Source organism: Podarcis gaigeae (assembly GCF_964106915.1).
Source record: "Podarcis gaigeae genome assembly, chromosome: 10".
In the NCBI taxonomy this organism is placed as follows: domain Eukaryota; kingdom Metazoa; phylum Chordata; class Lepidosauria; order Squamata; family Lacertidae; genus Podarcis; species Podarcis gaigeae.
Genome location: NC_139686.1, coordinates 44,112,270 through 44,127,643, shown reverse-complemented (window position 1 = coordinate 44,127,643; position 15,374 = coordinate 44,112,270). Strand labels below are relative to the sequence as shown.

At 42.6% G+C, this 15,374-nt stretch overlaps 1 protein-coding gene across 2 annotated transcripts in view; it reads right to left on the bottom strand.

The window, feature by feature from the left end:
* The window catches only part of PTPRR (protein tyrosine phosphatase receptor type R), a 113,549-nt gene that overhangs the window by 34,880 nt on the left and 63,295 nt on the right, over positions 1-15,374 (bottom strand). For both annotated transcript variants that reach the window (XM_083699246.1, XM_083699247.1), the window contains exons 3-6: positions 9,456-9,569; positions 6,378-6,530; positions 4,405-4,515; positions 2,136-2,398 (exon numbers count right to left, since the gene is read on the bottom strand). In XM_083699246.1, coding sequence (XP_083555372.1) covers positions 2,136-2,398; positions 4,405-4,515; positions 6,378-6,530; positions 9,456-9,569 — 641 coding nt within the window. The remainder of the gene's footprint in view (positions 1-2,135; positions 2,399-4,404; positions 4,516-6,377; positions 6,531-9,455; positions 9,570-15,374) is intronic.

Here is a 15,374-nt window from a genome sequence, read left to right as displayed (position 1 = left end):
GACAGACATGCCCTTTTCTCTTCACCACACAGACAATGTCGCATATGAGGAAACTATTTCACATGGACACCTGATTCACTTAGTTCTCTCTGCTGCACCCCACCCAATTCAGGTATGAATCGTTCAACAATGCAGTAGAGATCTGTCTGCTCATATCATATATCCCATATTAGCTAGAATTTTGTACACCTGTTTCAGACTTTGCCAGAGTGCTATTTCATATTGAAGTGTGTTAAGGGGAGCAAAATGTTCTGTAAGGATCAAAAGCCCACCCTAAGCTATATTTTAAGACTGATCTGGGGTGGAGAGGCAGGAAGCAGGGCACTTTGAAGAACACTTTATGTTGTTACTTTTTATGAACATGATAATAACAGCAATGTTTTCAACAAATGTCAAAGGGGCCACCTTTATAAGCAAAACGATTTATGCCTCTAGCATGTATACCTAGGACATGGGCCTGCTAATAATCCCTCTCCAGCTTGTAAAAATGATGACTTGGCCAGAACTGTAGTTGCTCCAGAGGAAGAAAAGCACATGACATCTGAAAGGGGTGGGAGGAGCGATCTTACTCTGTTTTCTTTAAATAAAATTTGTGTCTATCTGCAGCTCAGTAATCCAGAGAGATTGTGATGGACTACTACATTTATGTGCAGATTTCAAGATCTCAAAAGAACCTTTGGGATCACTAAATACATAATGGCTCTAATCCAACTGAGCAGATCTCCATTTACTAGCTTTTTGGCAGGGAAAGGCGAGGCAGTGGTGATGGGGTACCAAAGCCAGCTTCCCATCTTTCTCCTGATTGATTGGGTCTCTCTCCAAAACAGCTGATTGGTGGAAGCTGGCCACAGAGCCTAGGACTTGCCAATCAGAAGGTCAGCGGTTCGAATCCCCATGACAGGGTGAGCTCCCGTTGGTCGGTCCCTGCTCCTGCCAACCTAGTACTTCGAAAGCACGCCAAAAAGTGCAACTAGATAAATAGGTACCGCTCTGGCGGGAAGGTAAACGGCGTTTCCGTGCGCTGCTCTGGTTCACCAGAAGCAGCTTAGTCATGCTGGCCACATGACCCGGAAGCTGTATGCTGGCTCCCTCGGCCAATAAAGTGAGATGAGCGCCGCAACCCCAGAGTCGGCCATGACTGGACCTAATGGTCAGGGGTCCCTTTACCTTTACCTTATACATATATCACTTGCTTACGGTTCCCCATCCAGGTACAGATATCCATGCAACCTGGGCATATCTGTAGAATTTCCATTTCCCTCTTGAGAACCAATGGCCTTTCTTCATTGTTGACTATTTTATTGCACAGAGAAACCAGCAGGACTCCTTTATTTGAACAAAAGGGAAGCCCTTTTAAGTATTCAGAACACATCCTGTACACTGTTGCAATTTCTGACATACCTTTGATGAAAATGCATCTATTGGTGAGATGCTATTGTTTAAAAGGAATCTGTTCTTCCTAAACACCAATGCTCTTAAATAACAATATTTTTGAGCACCCACCCACCCTCCCACCTCGCTTCTGTTGCCTGCATGCTCTTTGCATCTTTCTTTGGTCTGCTAGCTGGGCTTAGGCACTTTAGCCAACAAGAGTCACTGCACAGCATATTGATGATTTATGAAAAGTGCTTGCACTAGAAGGTATGTTTCTAATTGATGGCTTTCCAGCAGATGTGCTGCAACCGAGGCCAGGACATAAACACAGGAAAGCAAAATGATGAAATTAACCACTCAATCAAAAAAGATCACATTGTGGATTCAAAGCATGTTTGCTTTCCTCTTTGGAAGCTTCCAACCTTTTTTTTTTTTTTACCTTTACTGATTCCAAACATTATTTCAATACTTGGCAGTTTAAGTGCAAATTATAATCTCCAAAGTACTCAGAAAATAACTTCCTTTATAGCAGGGGTGGGCAACCTGCATCTTGCTGGAGCACAAGTCCCAGAGCGTTTGGGTAGATGGACAGCATACAAATGGAATGAATGAATAAGCTCCCATCATCTCTGCTCCTGCTTGGCTGGGACTGATGACAAGAGCAGCACAAGAACATTTGCAGGGCCACATCACTTGTCTCACCTGCTTATAACCGCAAAGGGGAACAATGGCAAACTGCATCTGGAGAGGTGTAAGCCTACCTTTCTTGAAGCCCCACTGACTTGATCTTGAAAGGTGATGGGCTGGTTGAAAGGGTGGGCTTGATCTCAGGAGCACATTGCCCTTGTGGATCTACTATGACATTCACAGCCTTAGGAGCCGGTTCAGGCTGGACCATTCTGTTTGCTGCCTTGTACTCAGACGGAGTTCTCTGCAGTGGGATGGATGAAAGGTGTATTTCCTGTTTCTTGTTCTTATCTTGTCTCACCGAAAATTGTATTTTCTCTTTCAGTCGGTACAGGACCTATTGAAAACAGAGAGAAGAGCTGATTTTATCTTAAATTCAGGGGGGGGGGGAGAGACAAACTGGATTAAACAAGGCATCAGTCAATGGCAAAGAATGTCAGTGGCAATGTTTTAAAATGAGCATTTTGTGCTACAGATTCTTTTCAAAAGAGGTCACACCCACATTTAAAGCACATATTCTCCCCCCCCCCGAAGTATCATGGAAACTGTAGTTTGTTTAAAGTGCTAATAAATGTAGCTCTGTAAAGGGTAAACTGCATTTCCCAGGATCCTTTGGGATGAAGCCACATGTTTAAAATGTGCATGCAATGTGCTTTAAATGTATGGTAGGGATGAGACCAGAATACTCAGCACTTCCTGTAAATAAACCTCAGTTTGTATTGTTTGCAGCTGAGGGTTCTTTGGGAATCATCTTCATGCCAATATCTATCATTTCAGTTGCTTTTTGAAAAAGATAAATGAGATACAGAGGGAAGTAACTGAACCAGAATTATTGCAAAGAAAAGAAACATTGGGGCAGAATGTATAAAACATATCAAAAGATTGATCCTTTCCTTCAAACAGCAATCTTGCACAGTGCCCCATACCTCTCAATGGTGCAATCTTATGCTTGTCTATTCAGTAGTAAGCCCCATTCAGTTCAATGGACCTTACTCCCACACCAGGACCCACAGAATCTATAGATTTATTACAATCTAGGTTCCCATTTAACTCTTAAATACTCCTAGCATACACTTCAAAAAATGTAACCACTCCAATCCATCTAAGGGACATATATACAAAGGATTCTGCACGAATACCCCCCAGCTCTGGAGTCAGCAGATTTCAGGCAAGTGGAAGCTACATTGCTTTTTTTAGTAGTAGAACCTCAAGATCCATCAACCAGAACGGGATGCAAAAAAATAGACATTTTCAATTAAGAATTATTAGCCCGGGATTTTGTTTGGAGTATGAGAACTGCATTATCCTTGCACAGAAAAATCTACTTTTGCTCCCTGCCCCCTGCCCCCAACTTCTTTTATTTCATGAGCATAAATGAAAAGGTGGGGGCATTTTTGGTGCTTAGCAGTTGGGAATAATAAACATTTACGATATACTTCATTACTATTATTTATTATATATTTATTATATTTGCTAATTCACTTTAATTGCCCAAAACAACCTGCAACCAACCATAACAAAGCTCTGATGCTACTTTGAACCAGTAGATCCAAAATATAATAATAATAATAATAATAATAATAATAATAATAATAATAATAATAATAATACTTATACCCCGCCCATCTGGCCGGGCCTCTCCAGCCACTCTGGGCAGCTTCCAACAGAATATTAAAAACACAGTAAAACATCAAACATCAAAAACTTCCCTTCAAAGGGCTCCTAATCTACCCTCTGCCCTCTCCCCCCCTCCAAGCTGAATGAAGAATGGTCTATGCAAAGCGTGCTGCATACATAGGGTGGTGTTCAGCACGTCCTAGTCAGAGTAGAGCCTTTGAATCTAATTAACAACTAACTTCAATAGCTCTACTCTGAGTGGGAAAATATCACCCATGGTTTCTCTCCACCAGTCGAGCTGCATAGCCATCATCTGTGAAGCCCTCTCCAAAAAGGAGTAAGTACACACAAATCAGCTGTTTAGTAGAAGGACCGATGGGCTGGATGTCATCTGTTCTACTCTTTCTCCCCATAGAGAAGAACGCTTACTGATTTTTGAGGAGGGCTCCTCTGGCTGTAAGTAAGCACACGTGCTTTGAGTTGGGCTCTACCCCTTACAAAATAAATGTGAGGCGTAAGCCGTTTTCGAGTCAGCTGCAGAAAAGCTTTAGTCGTTCCAGATGCAAACACCCAGCTTACATCAAGTCTGGCTGTGCATAATTTTTTATTGCTTTTTGTTAGTGGTTAAAGACTGGACTGCATTATGTAAATACTTCTGGCACAAATCTGCCGGTTGGGCTTTTGAGACAAGCATGAGCTAAAGAAAATGTAAAGAAACAGACTTACCATCAGACATGTCACAATGATAACAAAGATGCTCAGAAATATGATGACAGCATAAAATCCTTCTTTGCTCCAGAGTTTACCCGATTCGTGCTTGCCTTGCAGGACATTTTTCTTTGATTTTATAAAAACACAAAAGCAAAACAAAATGTAATTACACTGTTCTGGTTGCACACTTGAGAGCCCTTGTCAGGTAGATATGAAGGTGTTTTTTTTAAAAAAAAAACCTTTGCTGTGTTTTTCTATAATATAAAATGCTTGGATGAATCAGTTCCAATCACACTTCTAACAAATACGATACAAAAACCACCCTAATCTGTCTAAGAAGGAGACTTTATACCTTCCTTAGTGAGCACTGGAAAAGTCTTTCTACCCATGAATCGAACTGTGTCAAGTTATATAGCCAAGTCTAATTCCTTCTTGGAAATCACCAGGTTCAGCAGGTGAGAAGGTAACTGGAATTGCTTAAACTTTCGGTCGACTTGTTTTGTCTCTCCGCCCACAACTCCTTCAATAGCTATATAAGGCAACCTTAATCTGTGAACCATATAGAGAACTGAAAGCAGGTGCAAATGAAATCTTAGGAGGCAGCTGATAAGCAAAGAAAGATAAGTTATAAAAATCCTGACTTAGTCTGCATCTAACCCAACTTTTATATTATGCTGCTTCACAAGGCACTCAGTTTTCAGTAGTGAAGGCTCTTCTCTGTTGATATATCCTCAAATGGAGTGGAACTAAATTTTTGCTCAAGCTAAATTGCATTTTTCAATTGCAGTGTATGCATGCGTATTTGGGTAGTCAAAACGATGTACACTTTGTTTCAAATAAGCTAAAATTTTAATCACAAGCCTTGAAAATCTCATGTCAAAACAAAACAGCTAAGCTTTAAGGTGCCACGAAGTTCTGTGTTAATGTTTTGATTACCTTCTGGCTGAGCCTTTGGTCTTGCCCCCATAATGCGTACATCAGAAGGTCCTTTCTTGCATTTGGTACCTGTGGTTACCAAACACACCAAGAACATGTGTGGGGCTGCTACCACTCCTTAATGCTGCTGTGTGCCTCAACCACACACCATGACATGCAATGAACATCAGTTTGAAGGAGGCTGGTTAATGACAGCTATGTGTCAGCTGGGAGAAGTGGCCAATGAGCAGTTTCAAGCTGCAGGGCTCGCTTCTCACTGACCTTTTCATAGGTGGTGATGGAAAAGAAATTTGATTCAGATTGCATTTAAATGCAAACTTGCCTCATTCTTATTTGCTGAAACAATACGTAGCCAACCTTCAGAATTTTCTGAATTTTGCAATGCAGTTTGCAAGTCAAGCAATGTACAGAACAAAATGCATATGCTAGGGTAATGTATGCATATAAATGCATATATTAATGAAAATAACCCACAAAAACGCATTACAGTAGTGCCTTGGTTCCCAAATGGCTTAGTTGATGAACAAATTGGCTCCCAAACACAGCAAACCTGGAAGTAAGGGTCGGTTTGTGAATGTCCGTTTCGGCTGTCAACATTGTTTCCGGGGCCAATCAGGCAATCAGAAGCCGTGCCTTGGTTTTCAAATGTTTGGGAAATCAAATGGACTTTCAGAATGGATTGAGGTTGAGAATCAAGGTACCACTGTATATTACAAAACTGCTTTGCAAAAATGTGTGCGTTGGGAGAAATTTGCAGTGACGAATTTTCAGGAGGACTTTTAAAAAAATTGCAAACTGATGTGGAAATGTGAAAAACCAAACATCAGACTGAAAAAGTTAGAAGCTGAGAAGTGAAACTGACATATCTGTCATCGCTCCCTAATGGATAGGAAACATCTGACTAAGGCTAGAATCTAGGCATGACTAGGAGCACATTTATCTACCATGTAGATAAATATCGCTACCTTTTGAAATGGCAGTGCTTAATAAGAGCACACTTGAGATGCATGTTGAATAATGAGATGCAGCATGATATACTCATGATTGCTTACCTCTGGAGAGACTTCGGTAATTCCAAACTGGGATAAACTGTGGTGTAGCACATTGATATTAAGAGATCTCAAGACTTCTTCAGACGGTAGTGTCTCAGAAACGCCTTTTCTGTTTACTGGTGATACAAAGAGCTCAACACAGTTCTTCTTGCCCTAGCAGAATTGGAGAACATAAATATGAGCAGGATGCGGACCTCTAAAAAATCTCTACTAATAACAAAACATGGTACGATTCTATGATTTGCTCTTCTTACAAGTGTTCATGAGAGACCAGAGCTGGGTGAATTACCCTCAGTTCAAATCAGAATTATTGGATTAAGTAGAATATCTACCAAACTTGAGCCTAGTTGGTATTTAGAACATCAAAATGGCACTTCAGATGTTTTAAATTTCCTCTTCCTTACTCTGTGCTTAAAAGTCTCCAAATCTGGGTACATAGTGATGAAGTCATTGCTACACAAGGGCAGAGGAGCCTCTGGAAAAACCTAGAGTTCTCATGGGGACTTATCTGGGTCTATTTTAAAGCAGACAGATTCCTGAGGACCTAGAATTTAAATTCCACATGGATCCAAGAGAATCAAATAGCCCAAATCTACTACTAGATTCACATGAATACTGGAATATGGTGCAGAGTGTGTCCATGCAGTGTCTGTGATATTAATCTGGGGTTGCAGTGATGTTACAGTCAGTTATGTGGATGCAAATGTTTAGGAGTGAGGTGCAAGCCATCAGTGCGAAGACTAAACCCCCAAGGGCTGAATATAGAGGGTTTGAAATTCATGGATTAAATCTGGTGATTCACATCCTTTCCTGATAATAGCTACTTATTTACAGTTTTCTAATGTGTGATGTTACCCTTAAGCAAATAATCCGAACTTGAATTCACACCATCAGAAAAATGCTACATCATACATTTGGACAACTTCAACTTCATTTAGTTTGCTCCAGCAAATTCTGACTGCCATGAAAACAGATGTTTCATTTCCCTCATAGGGGCACACATGACATGCTGTCAACCAACCACAAGTAAGTCCAGCCAGCTACAGGGACACGAACTCTCAAAGGCCAAAGTAGAAAGTGGAAAACTGATCTAGACATAATTGAAGTTAATAAATCTAAAGGTGAAGCTCTCACATTCCAAGTGACATTTCTTCAGAGTCAGAATTGGGATTGTGTTTTGCCAAATTCAGCCATGGCTGCTCCTCAGGCCATGTATGAGCTGTGCGCATCCATCTTGTGGTGCTAAGAGGAGCATGTTGACTGTGTCTTATAATCCACACAACTAAATTTGGTTTTAAAATGAATCGTCCCTGATTGAGGCGATATACAGCGTGTTGTACATGTGGAACACAATATAATGTCTATCACTGCTAACCTATTTCAAAATCTCCCCATCAGACCAGTTTCACCAGGTAAGTTCTGCAGAAACGAACTGGTTAAGAACAGATGCAAAAATAAGCAGAACTTTGTATATGCACTTTGAATATGTTGTGTATAACATTATATAGAGCAGGGCTGGAAAACTCCCTTTCAGCCCAAGGGCCACATTTTTAACTCCTGAGGGTCACCTGCCAATGGTTGGTGAGGCCACAGGCAAAGGCGGCCGGAGCAATTAACACCGATTTTTATTTTTGTATGGTAGGCTAGTTTCTACACATACTTTCACATCCCTCTCTATCCTTCATTCAGATAAGCAAGAGATGTTATCAGAGTTGCAGGACACATTCCAGCCAGGTGACACTTCTGAGGGCTAGACGGAGAGTTATGGAGGGCCATATTCAGCCCCTGGACCTGAGGCTCCCCACACCTCATATATAGAGAAAAGAAGCTCAAAAATGACCCTGCATGATCCTCCTTCTCAAAAATCTGGAGCAAACTGCTCATTCATAATTTGATCATTGTTTTGCTAGATGTCTGCCACATGCCTGCTAACTACACAAGGAACCAGGATGGAATCAACTGAAGAGCTGTAGCTCAGTGGTGGATTATATGCCTTTATGTAAACAAAGGCCGGGTTCAACCCCTGCCATATTTAAGAGAAAGTCTCCTCTTTGAAAACATGGAAAGTGTCACCATTCAGTGGTGACAAAAACTGAACTAGGTGGGCCAGTGGTTTCACTAGAATTTGGCAGATTGTTATGAGCATTGGTGGGATACTTTTCCAGCCCAAATAGGAATTTGCCCAGGGGGGAGGTGTTGGGTGTGGTACTTCTCTTTTTTTAATAGAATATTTATTAAGATTTTTTGTAATAATACAATAAAAATGAAAAAAGAAAAAATAACAAAAATACAAAATAAAAATAGTTAAAAACACACAAATTTTCCATTGCTTATTTTCCTTTAGCTTATTTCCCGGACCTCCTCATACCTCCCTTTTTTGTATTCCACTTCAGATTGTTAGTTCAGCAAATCCTTACCATTGGATTTTTACCTGTTTCTAACCCTTTTTTCATATTCTCTTAAAGCATTACAGCTGGAAACCCCTTAATTTCTATCCAACATCATTCTAACATTCATTAATTTTACAATATTTCTGTAGATAGTCTTTAAATTTCTTCCAATCTTCTTCCACCGACTCTTCTCCCTGGTCTCGGATTCTGCCATGGGTGTGGTACTTCTCAACTCCATCATAGCCTCTCTGGGCATGGTGTCACTGAACCCATCCCTGGAAGATTTGCTACGTCCTACGGTAGACCTTGCACATAACCTGTTCACCATATCCAATGGCAGTTCAAGATGCAAATTAAAGCTAGCTGGTTGGCCATGTCAAATGTGATCATGTGACTTGACCTTCTGACTCTACAGTGGTCAGGTTCTGGGGTAATTTTGGTGCTCAAGACAATATTAGAGGAAAAAACTGTCTGTTTTCATACTCATGCAACCATGGTGGTATATACAAACTGGGACTGTCTAGAGAAGAATGAGCTATATGAAAGAGCTTCAGTGGCCATCGGAAGTCACCCTTGCAGTCAGCAGCTACGGGAAATCTTTTCACTGTTTAAAACTGTGCTGGGTTTTTATTCCCAGGACATGAAAACTAAGAAATGCAAATTGTCACACAAAATGCTCACCACTTACAATTAGTCTGTTGATGTGCACTTGCTGCGGCAGCAGTCCTAAAGCAGCAGCTACTCCTTGGCGGAAAATCCGAAGCAATGTGATATTCAGCTTGTTTACATCCATTTGCAGAGTCTGCAAAACAAACCCCAAACAGACAAATGCTAATCTTGCTCGGCATACACAGATCCCTGCTAATGAATGACTTTGGTGAATTGTGCAAATAGTTTTTCCCAGGATGACGACAAAGCTGCACTGGCTCTACCCGGAGGCAGAGGAGTTTAGGAGGGTCATGAAATTGCAGCAAATTGTTTAGTTATTTAATTTGTTAACATGAAGGATGTTGCGGGGGTTTCTGTTCAGGTGACCAAATACATGACGGTCCTGCGGTCCATTGTACCTTGACCAGAGGAGGAGGCACCATTTGCTGTCCTGCCCACAATTAGCAAAACATGGCCCTGAAATCTGTGAAGCCAATGTGTGTTTTAAATCAAGAACAAGGGAGGCTGTTGTCATTTTTCAGGATGGACAGATTCCAGTGTGTTGAAGGCTGCTAATTAAAGTGTGTAACATCTCGTCTTCTCCCGACTTTCAGTTCAAGGTGAGGTCACGGAACGTTAGAAGGCTTCTTTGGCTGCAATCTTAAAAGCTTTACTCAGGAGTAAACCCCCCACAAGTCAATCAGAGCAAAAGCAGCAGGGTAGTAACCCCTCTAAAAGAAACAGCATTACATAAAATAAGCAAAGGTTTGTTTTTGATTACCATTTCACTTCTGAGGCATAAAGCAAATGAGTACAAAATTTGATGGCTTTACATGCTTGTTTCCTGAGCTGTGGTCATTATGCTGAACATCCTTTTTACTACCACTTCCCACCTTCCTGAACTGAGCACTGATATGCTGAGCATGTTCTCTGGCTGATCCTTGACGCCAATGAAGCCTTGCTGGCTGCTCATTCACCAGCTTCGACTATTCCCATCAGCTACTAGTCTAAATGGCTCCCTAGAAAGAATCACTTGTTTTCTTAGGACTATAATGCACCCTTCTTGTCGTACAAGAACTCATCCTACTTTGTAAAACGTGCAACAGATTACATCCCCCTAATCCAGCTGATCTTAATCAGGGCACATGCTGTAAGTCACCTTCTTTTTGTCTGGAACAACCAGGCCTTGCCACGTGGAACCAGGCCTTCGCATGGGAAGTCAGAAGTGTCTAACCCCTGGTATAGAGTCTTGTAACTGAGCTTAAGTTGGTGAGACAGCTGCAGAAGGGAGAGGGCTGCAGCTTGTAGGAATCTGGTTGTCTCTGCTACATTTTTGCATTTTGAATCTGCTTGTAGTTATTATAGTCCCCATATGTTTCAGTTTATAGTTGTGTTCAAGAATATAGCTTATCTAATTATTCTCTGCACTGCTCTAAAACATATAATTTTTTAATAACTTTTTTGCAGTTGATTTGTGATATTTTGGGGACATCGTAAACTGCTTAAGAGTTTTCCTTTGAAATGCAAAGTGGTATATAAATTACCTAAATAAAATAATGACCTAAATAACAACAATGCAAACTGCCCCTTTACATCTAGGGTATTCATGGAATATAAAAGCAGATCACGGGCACCGAGTGCACTCTGATTTATTTATTTTTTTAAGTCTCCAAAGTATTGCAGACACTTTTAATTCAACAGAGGAAGTGTTGAACTGTCCAGAGTCAGCTGACACTAATTAATCATATTATTCCTTGCTAATCTGTACTGTTTATCATTTACGGCACTTGTTCCCTAAGGGGAATACAGTTTTGAATGTGTGGTACGTGCTGTCAGCTGTGACTTTGTATGCCTAAAGGAGCGGACGGTAAGTCACCTTGGAGGGAACACGTTCCCAATGCAATCTATTAATCTAGCTACTGCAACTGTTAGCAACAGTTTCCAGGTTGCTGTGCTTCAGGCTATAAATGCAATGGTGTTATACTGTCAAGAGAAGCCTGGAAAGGTGGAGTTAAAAACAAAGAGGAACCCGTCAAGGTAAAAATCAGTGGCATCATGGAATCTGGCTGGAGGTTCTATAGAAGGGACAGGAGGACAAGTAGGTGATCTGAGAAAAGGAGGGAATGCACCATCCAAACTACAAGGCATATCTCTTATATGCAGGGGCATACCTAGAGGTTAGGGGCACGGGTGGCGCTGTGGTCTAAATCACTGAGCCTCTTGGGCTTGCCGATCAGAAGGTCAGCGGTTCAAATCCCCTTGATGGGGTGAGCTCCCATTGCTCTGTCCCAACTTCTGCCAACCTAGCAGTTCGAAAGCGCACAAGTGCAAGTAGATAAATAGATACCGCTGCGCCAGGAATGTAAACTGCATTTCCATGTACTCTGGTTTCTGTCACAGTGTTCCGTTGTGCCAGAAGTGGTTTAGTCATGCTGGCCACATGAGCCAGAAAGCTGTCTGTGGACAAACGCCGGCTCCCTTGACCTGAAAGCGAGATGAGCACCGCAACCCCATAGTCGCCTTTGACTGGGCTTAACCATCCAGGGGTCCTTTATCTTTTACCTTTCTACCTAGAGGTTGGTCAGGTAGGCCTCTGCCAAGGATGGAGACCCAGGGAGGGCACAAATATTGCTCCTCTCCACTCTGGCTCCAAGTGCACACACAGACAGATGGACTGAATGAATTAGAGGAGGAGGAGGGGAGTTGTAGCTGAGCAGGTCTGACCCCGGTGGCTGTGAAAGAAGTCACTGGCAGAGCACAAAATGTGCTCCTTGCGAAGGGTGCAAGGGATAGGAGGAATGCTGATATATCTCCTTGCTAAGGGTACAAGGGAGCCTAAGTACTTTCTATGAAAGTTTATGGAAGCAATCTCAGTTGGTCTAGCATAACAGGGGACTCCACCGACCAGGTGAATTAGAAAGAATAGGGAGGTTCCCCACTTCAGACTTGGCCCTCTAACTCAAGCAGGATGGCAGGAATAGTGGTGAATGTGTTGTGTTTGTGCATGCTTAGCATGCTTGTCCCTGCTCACGTGTAGGATTTTGAGGTAAAGTGGCCAGACCCTTTGTATCATCTCCTAACATCGCTCCTCCACAAGGGGATAATTATGGAATGAGGGAGATCTCCCCTCCCCGCTGCCAGGAGCTCTAACACAATTCAAATAAGGAACTGCTTCTTAAAAATGGCGCTTATGGAAAAGTCTCTCAGCCATGTGCTCTGTTCAGCCGTGAGACTAGGACAATGGACAATGGACAACAACAGCAGGGCAGCCACTGGCTGAGCAGAGTCAAGCAGCCAAAGAGACAGAGGTGCCTGTGGCCTACCTTCATCCGCCACTGCCTCAGAGAATAAGCAGCTCTGCCTAGCTGTCTACTACCACCACTTCCTATGGTGGGTGCCTGGCAGCAAGCAGCAGGTGTGTTTCAGGCAAGCAGTGGCAGAAGCACCCTCAGGAACCTCTGCCTGAGGCAACTGCCCCACCCTGCCTCACAGACAACCCGGCCCTGGTGGCTCTCATAGTTGTTGATAAAGAAGAATTCCAATACATAAAGACAGACATTTCCCTTACCTGAATAAAAGCCTTCGCTTCCTTTTTTTGAAAATGGCCATTTTGACAAGCTAACCCCTTTATCCTTTCAGGCTTTGGCATTCTAGGCTAAGTCACAGAGGAGGGAAGAAAATATCCCAGAGATGTTTTCTTTAGCTACAGCTTGATTTCAATACTTATGCCCAACTCTGCCTTGAAAAGTTTGCTCAGATCCCGCCATCATTTGATTTGACATTTCCTTCTGGGAGTGCAAACTAACTGAGCACAAAGTGGTGGGAAGCTGTTTGAAAGAACAGTCTAAGATATATTTCAAAGCCTGCTTTTAAAAGTTTCCACTCTTGCCGGGCGATTTTGGTTTCTCTTTTAAGCAACATGAAGTAATTGGCAAGCGTGGTCTCCCATAGAAGCAGATTGCTTATGATAAAGAGAAACATGAAGGGCACTGAGCCCAATTGTACGTTTAGGCTGCCATTCTTCGCATGCTGCATGTGTAGGTATTAGGAGTACTTTACAAACACTATGAAATCTCGCTTCGACTTCTGAAAGATGCCTGCAGTCCTCAGAATAATGTCATCTTAAAAGCGTGTTTAGCGCAGTAGCGTCTATTTAGATCACTCTAATTCTCCCACCCCAACAAATTATTTGAGTATTAAAATATGAGGCAACTATTGCTGCCGCTGCATTTATAAGCCTCAGCTCAGTAACCCAAGGGATGCAGATGAACTTAATGGACCTATCCAGAGCCCCTCTGCTCCTGCATTGCTTCTCATTTCGTGCAAAACAATGAACAAGGCAAGAAGCCAAAGTTTCCCATAGCTCTGAGGGATGACGAAACCAGGAACTATAGCAAATGGCTTCCAAGCAATTCAGGGTCTGGAATCCAGTTTTAGATCATGCCTTCGTGTTCCAGTTTGTTTGGAAGCCATTAACCATAGCTTCCCAGTTTGGGTATCAACAAGGAACTGCAGCTTCCTGGCTTCCTTTGTCACTCACGCGAACGGGGAAATGAAGTAGCTGCACATGGGTATTTAATCATAGAACTGTAGAGATGGGAGGGACTCTGAGGGTCATCTAGTTCAACTGCCTGCTGGCTCAGTTAATATTCTAATGGGAAGTTACTAATTTGCACTTTCCAAAACAAAAACAATATAAAAAGCAAGTATGGTGCTTGAGTAACATCTACTCACATATATGGGGCACATTCTTGGAGAATAAGGCTATCAATGGCTAATGATGATGATGATAATTTATTTATACCCCGCCCACCTAGCTGGGTTTCCCCAGCCACTCTAGGCGGCTCCCAACAGAATATTAAAAATGCAATAAAACATCAAATATTAAAAACTTCCCTAAACAGGGCTGCCTCCAGATATCTTCTAAAAGTCAGATAGTTGTTTATTTCCTTGACATTTGATGGAAAGGTGTTCAATAGGGCGGGCACCACTACTGAGAAGGCTCTCTCTGCCTGGTTCCCTGTAGCTTCACTTCTCACAGTGAGGGAACCGCCAGAAGGCCCTTGGAGCTTTACCTCAGTGCTTTAGCTCAACAATGGAGGTGGAGGCTACTAGCCACAATGGCTATGTTCTACCTTCGCCAACACAGTCAGTGTGCCTCGGAATGCCATTGGCTAGGAATCACAAGTGCTGCTGCACTCAGGTCCTGCTTTGGGGCTTCCTGCATACACCTGGTTGGCCACTCTGAGAGCAGGAGGCTGGACTAAATGGGTCTTTGGCCCAATCCAGCTGGTTCTTCTGACTGCTGTCACGACACATGCAAGAACCCCCACTAAAATGAAAGGAGGCTTTCAGCAACCTCCGCTACCCAGAGATGGTGGGTGGACCCTGATGGCTCACAAACCCCAGGGTTTTATTTGGAACTTGAAATCCACATTTCAGTGTTTCAAGGAATGACCTTGAAAGCATTGTCTTCTGCTCCGTGAAAACAGCAAAGCAACAGTATCCATTTCTGTTTAAAACAGTTCTGAGCAGAAAGCAGATGGGATGCTTCCTTCCATGTAGCACTAAAGAGTGTAAACAGAGCCAAGGCATTATTCATTCATTATGGTTTGCTGGTGCCGGTAGGCACACTCCCCATGCTAGTCTGGAATTGGGCTGGTCTGCACACTGACAGAGAAACTTAGATATTAAGGTGGCTATTGCAGAACCCCCAAAGAAGTGGTGTTCAGTGTCCACCATGTTTTGGCATAACCTTCGTAGGTCTCAAGGTGAATGAGGTTTTAACCGGTGGCCCAGAACCCACCAGGGTTGGCATCACTTAAACCTAGAGGGCATGGCACAGTTGGCACGTAAGTACTGAGAACCCCCCCTCAAATGCTTCCACACGGCAGATGCTTGGCAAATGTGGGCAACCCAGCTCAATTGGAACACCTGGGCTAGGTATAGGAGCAGGTAT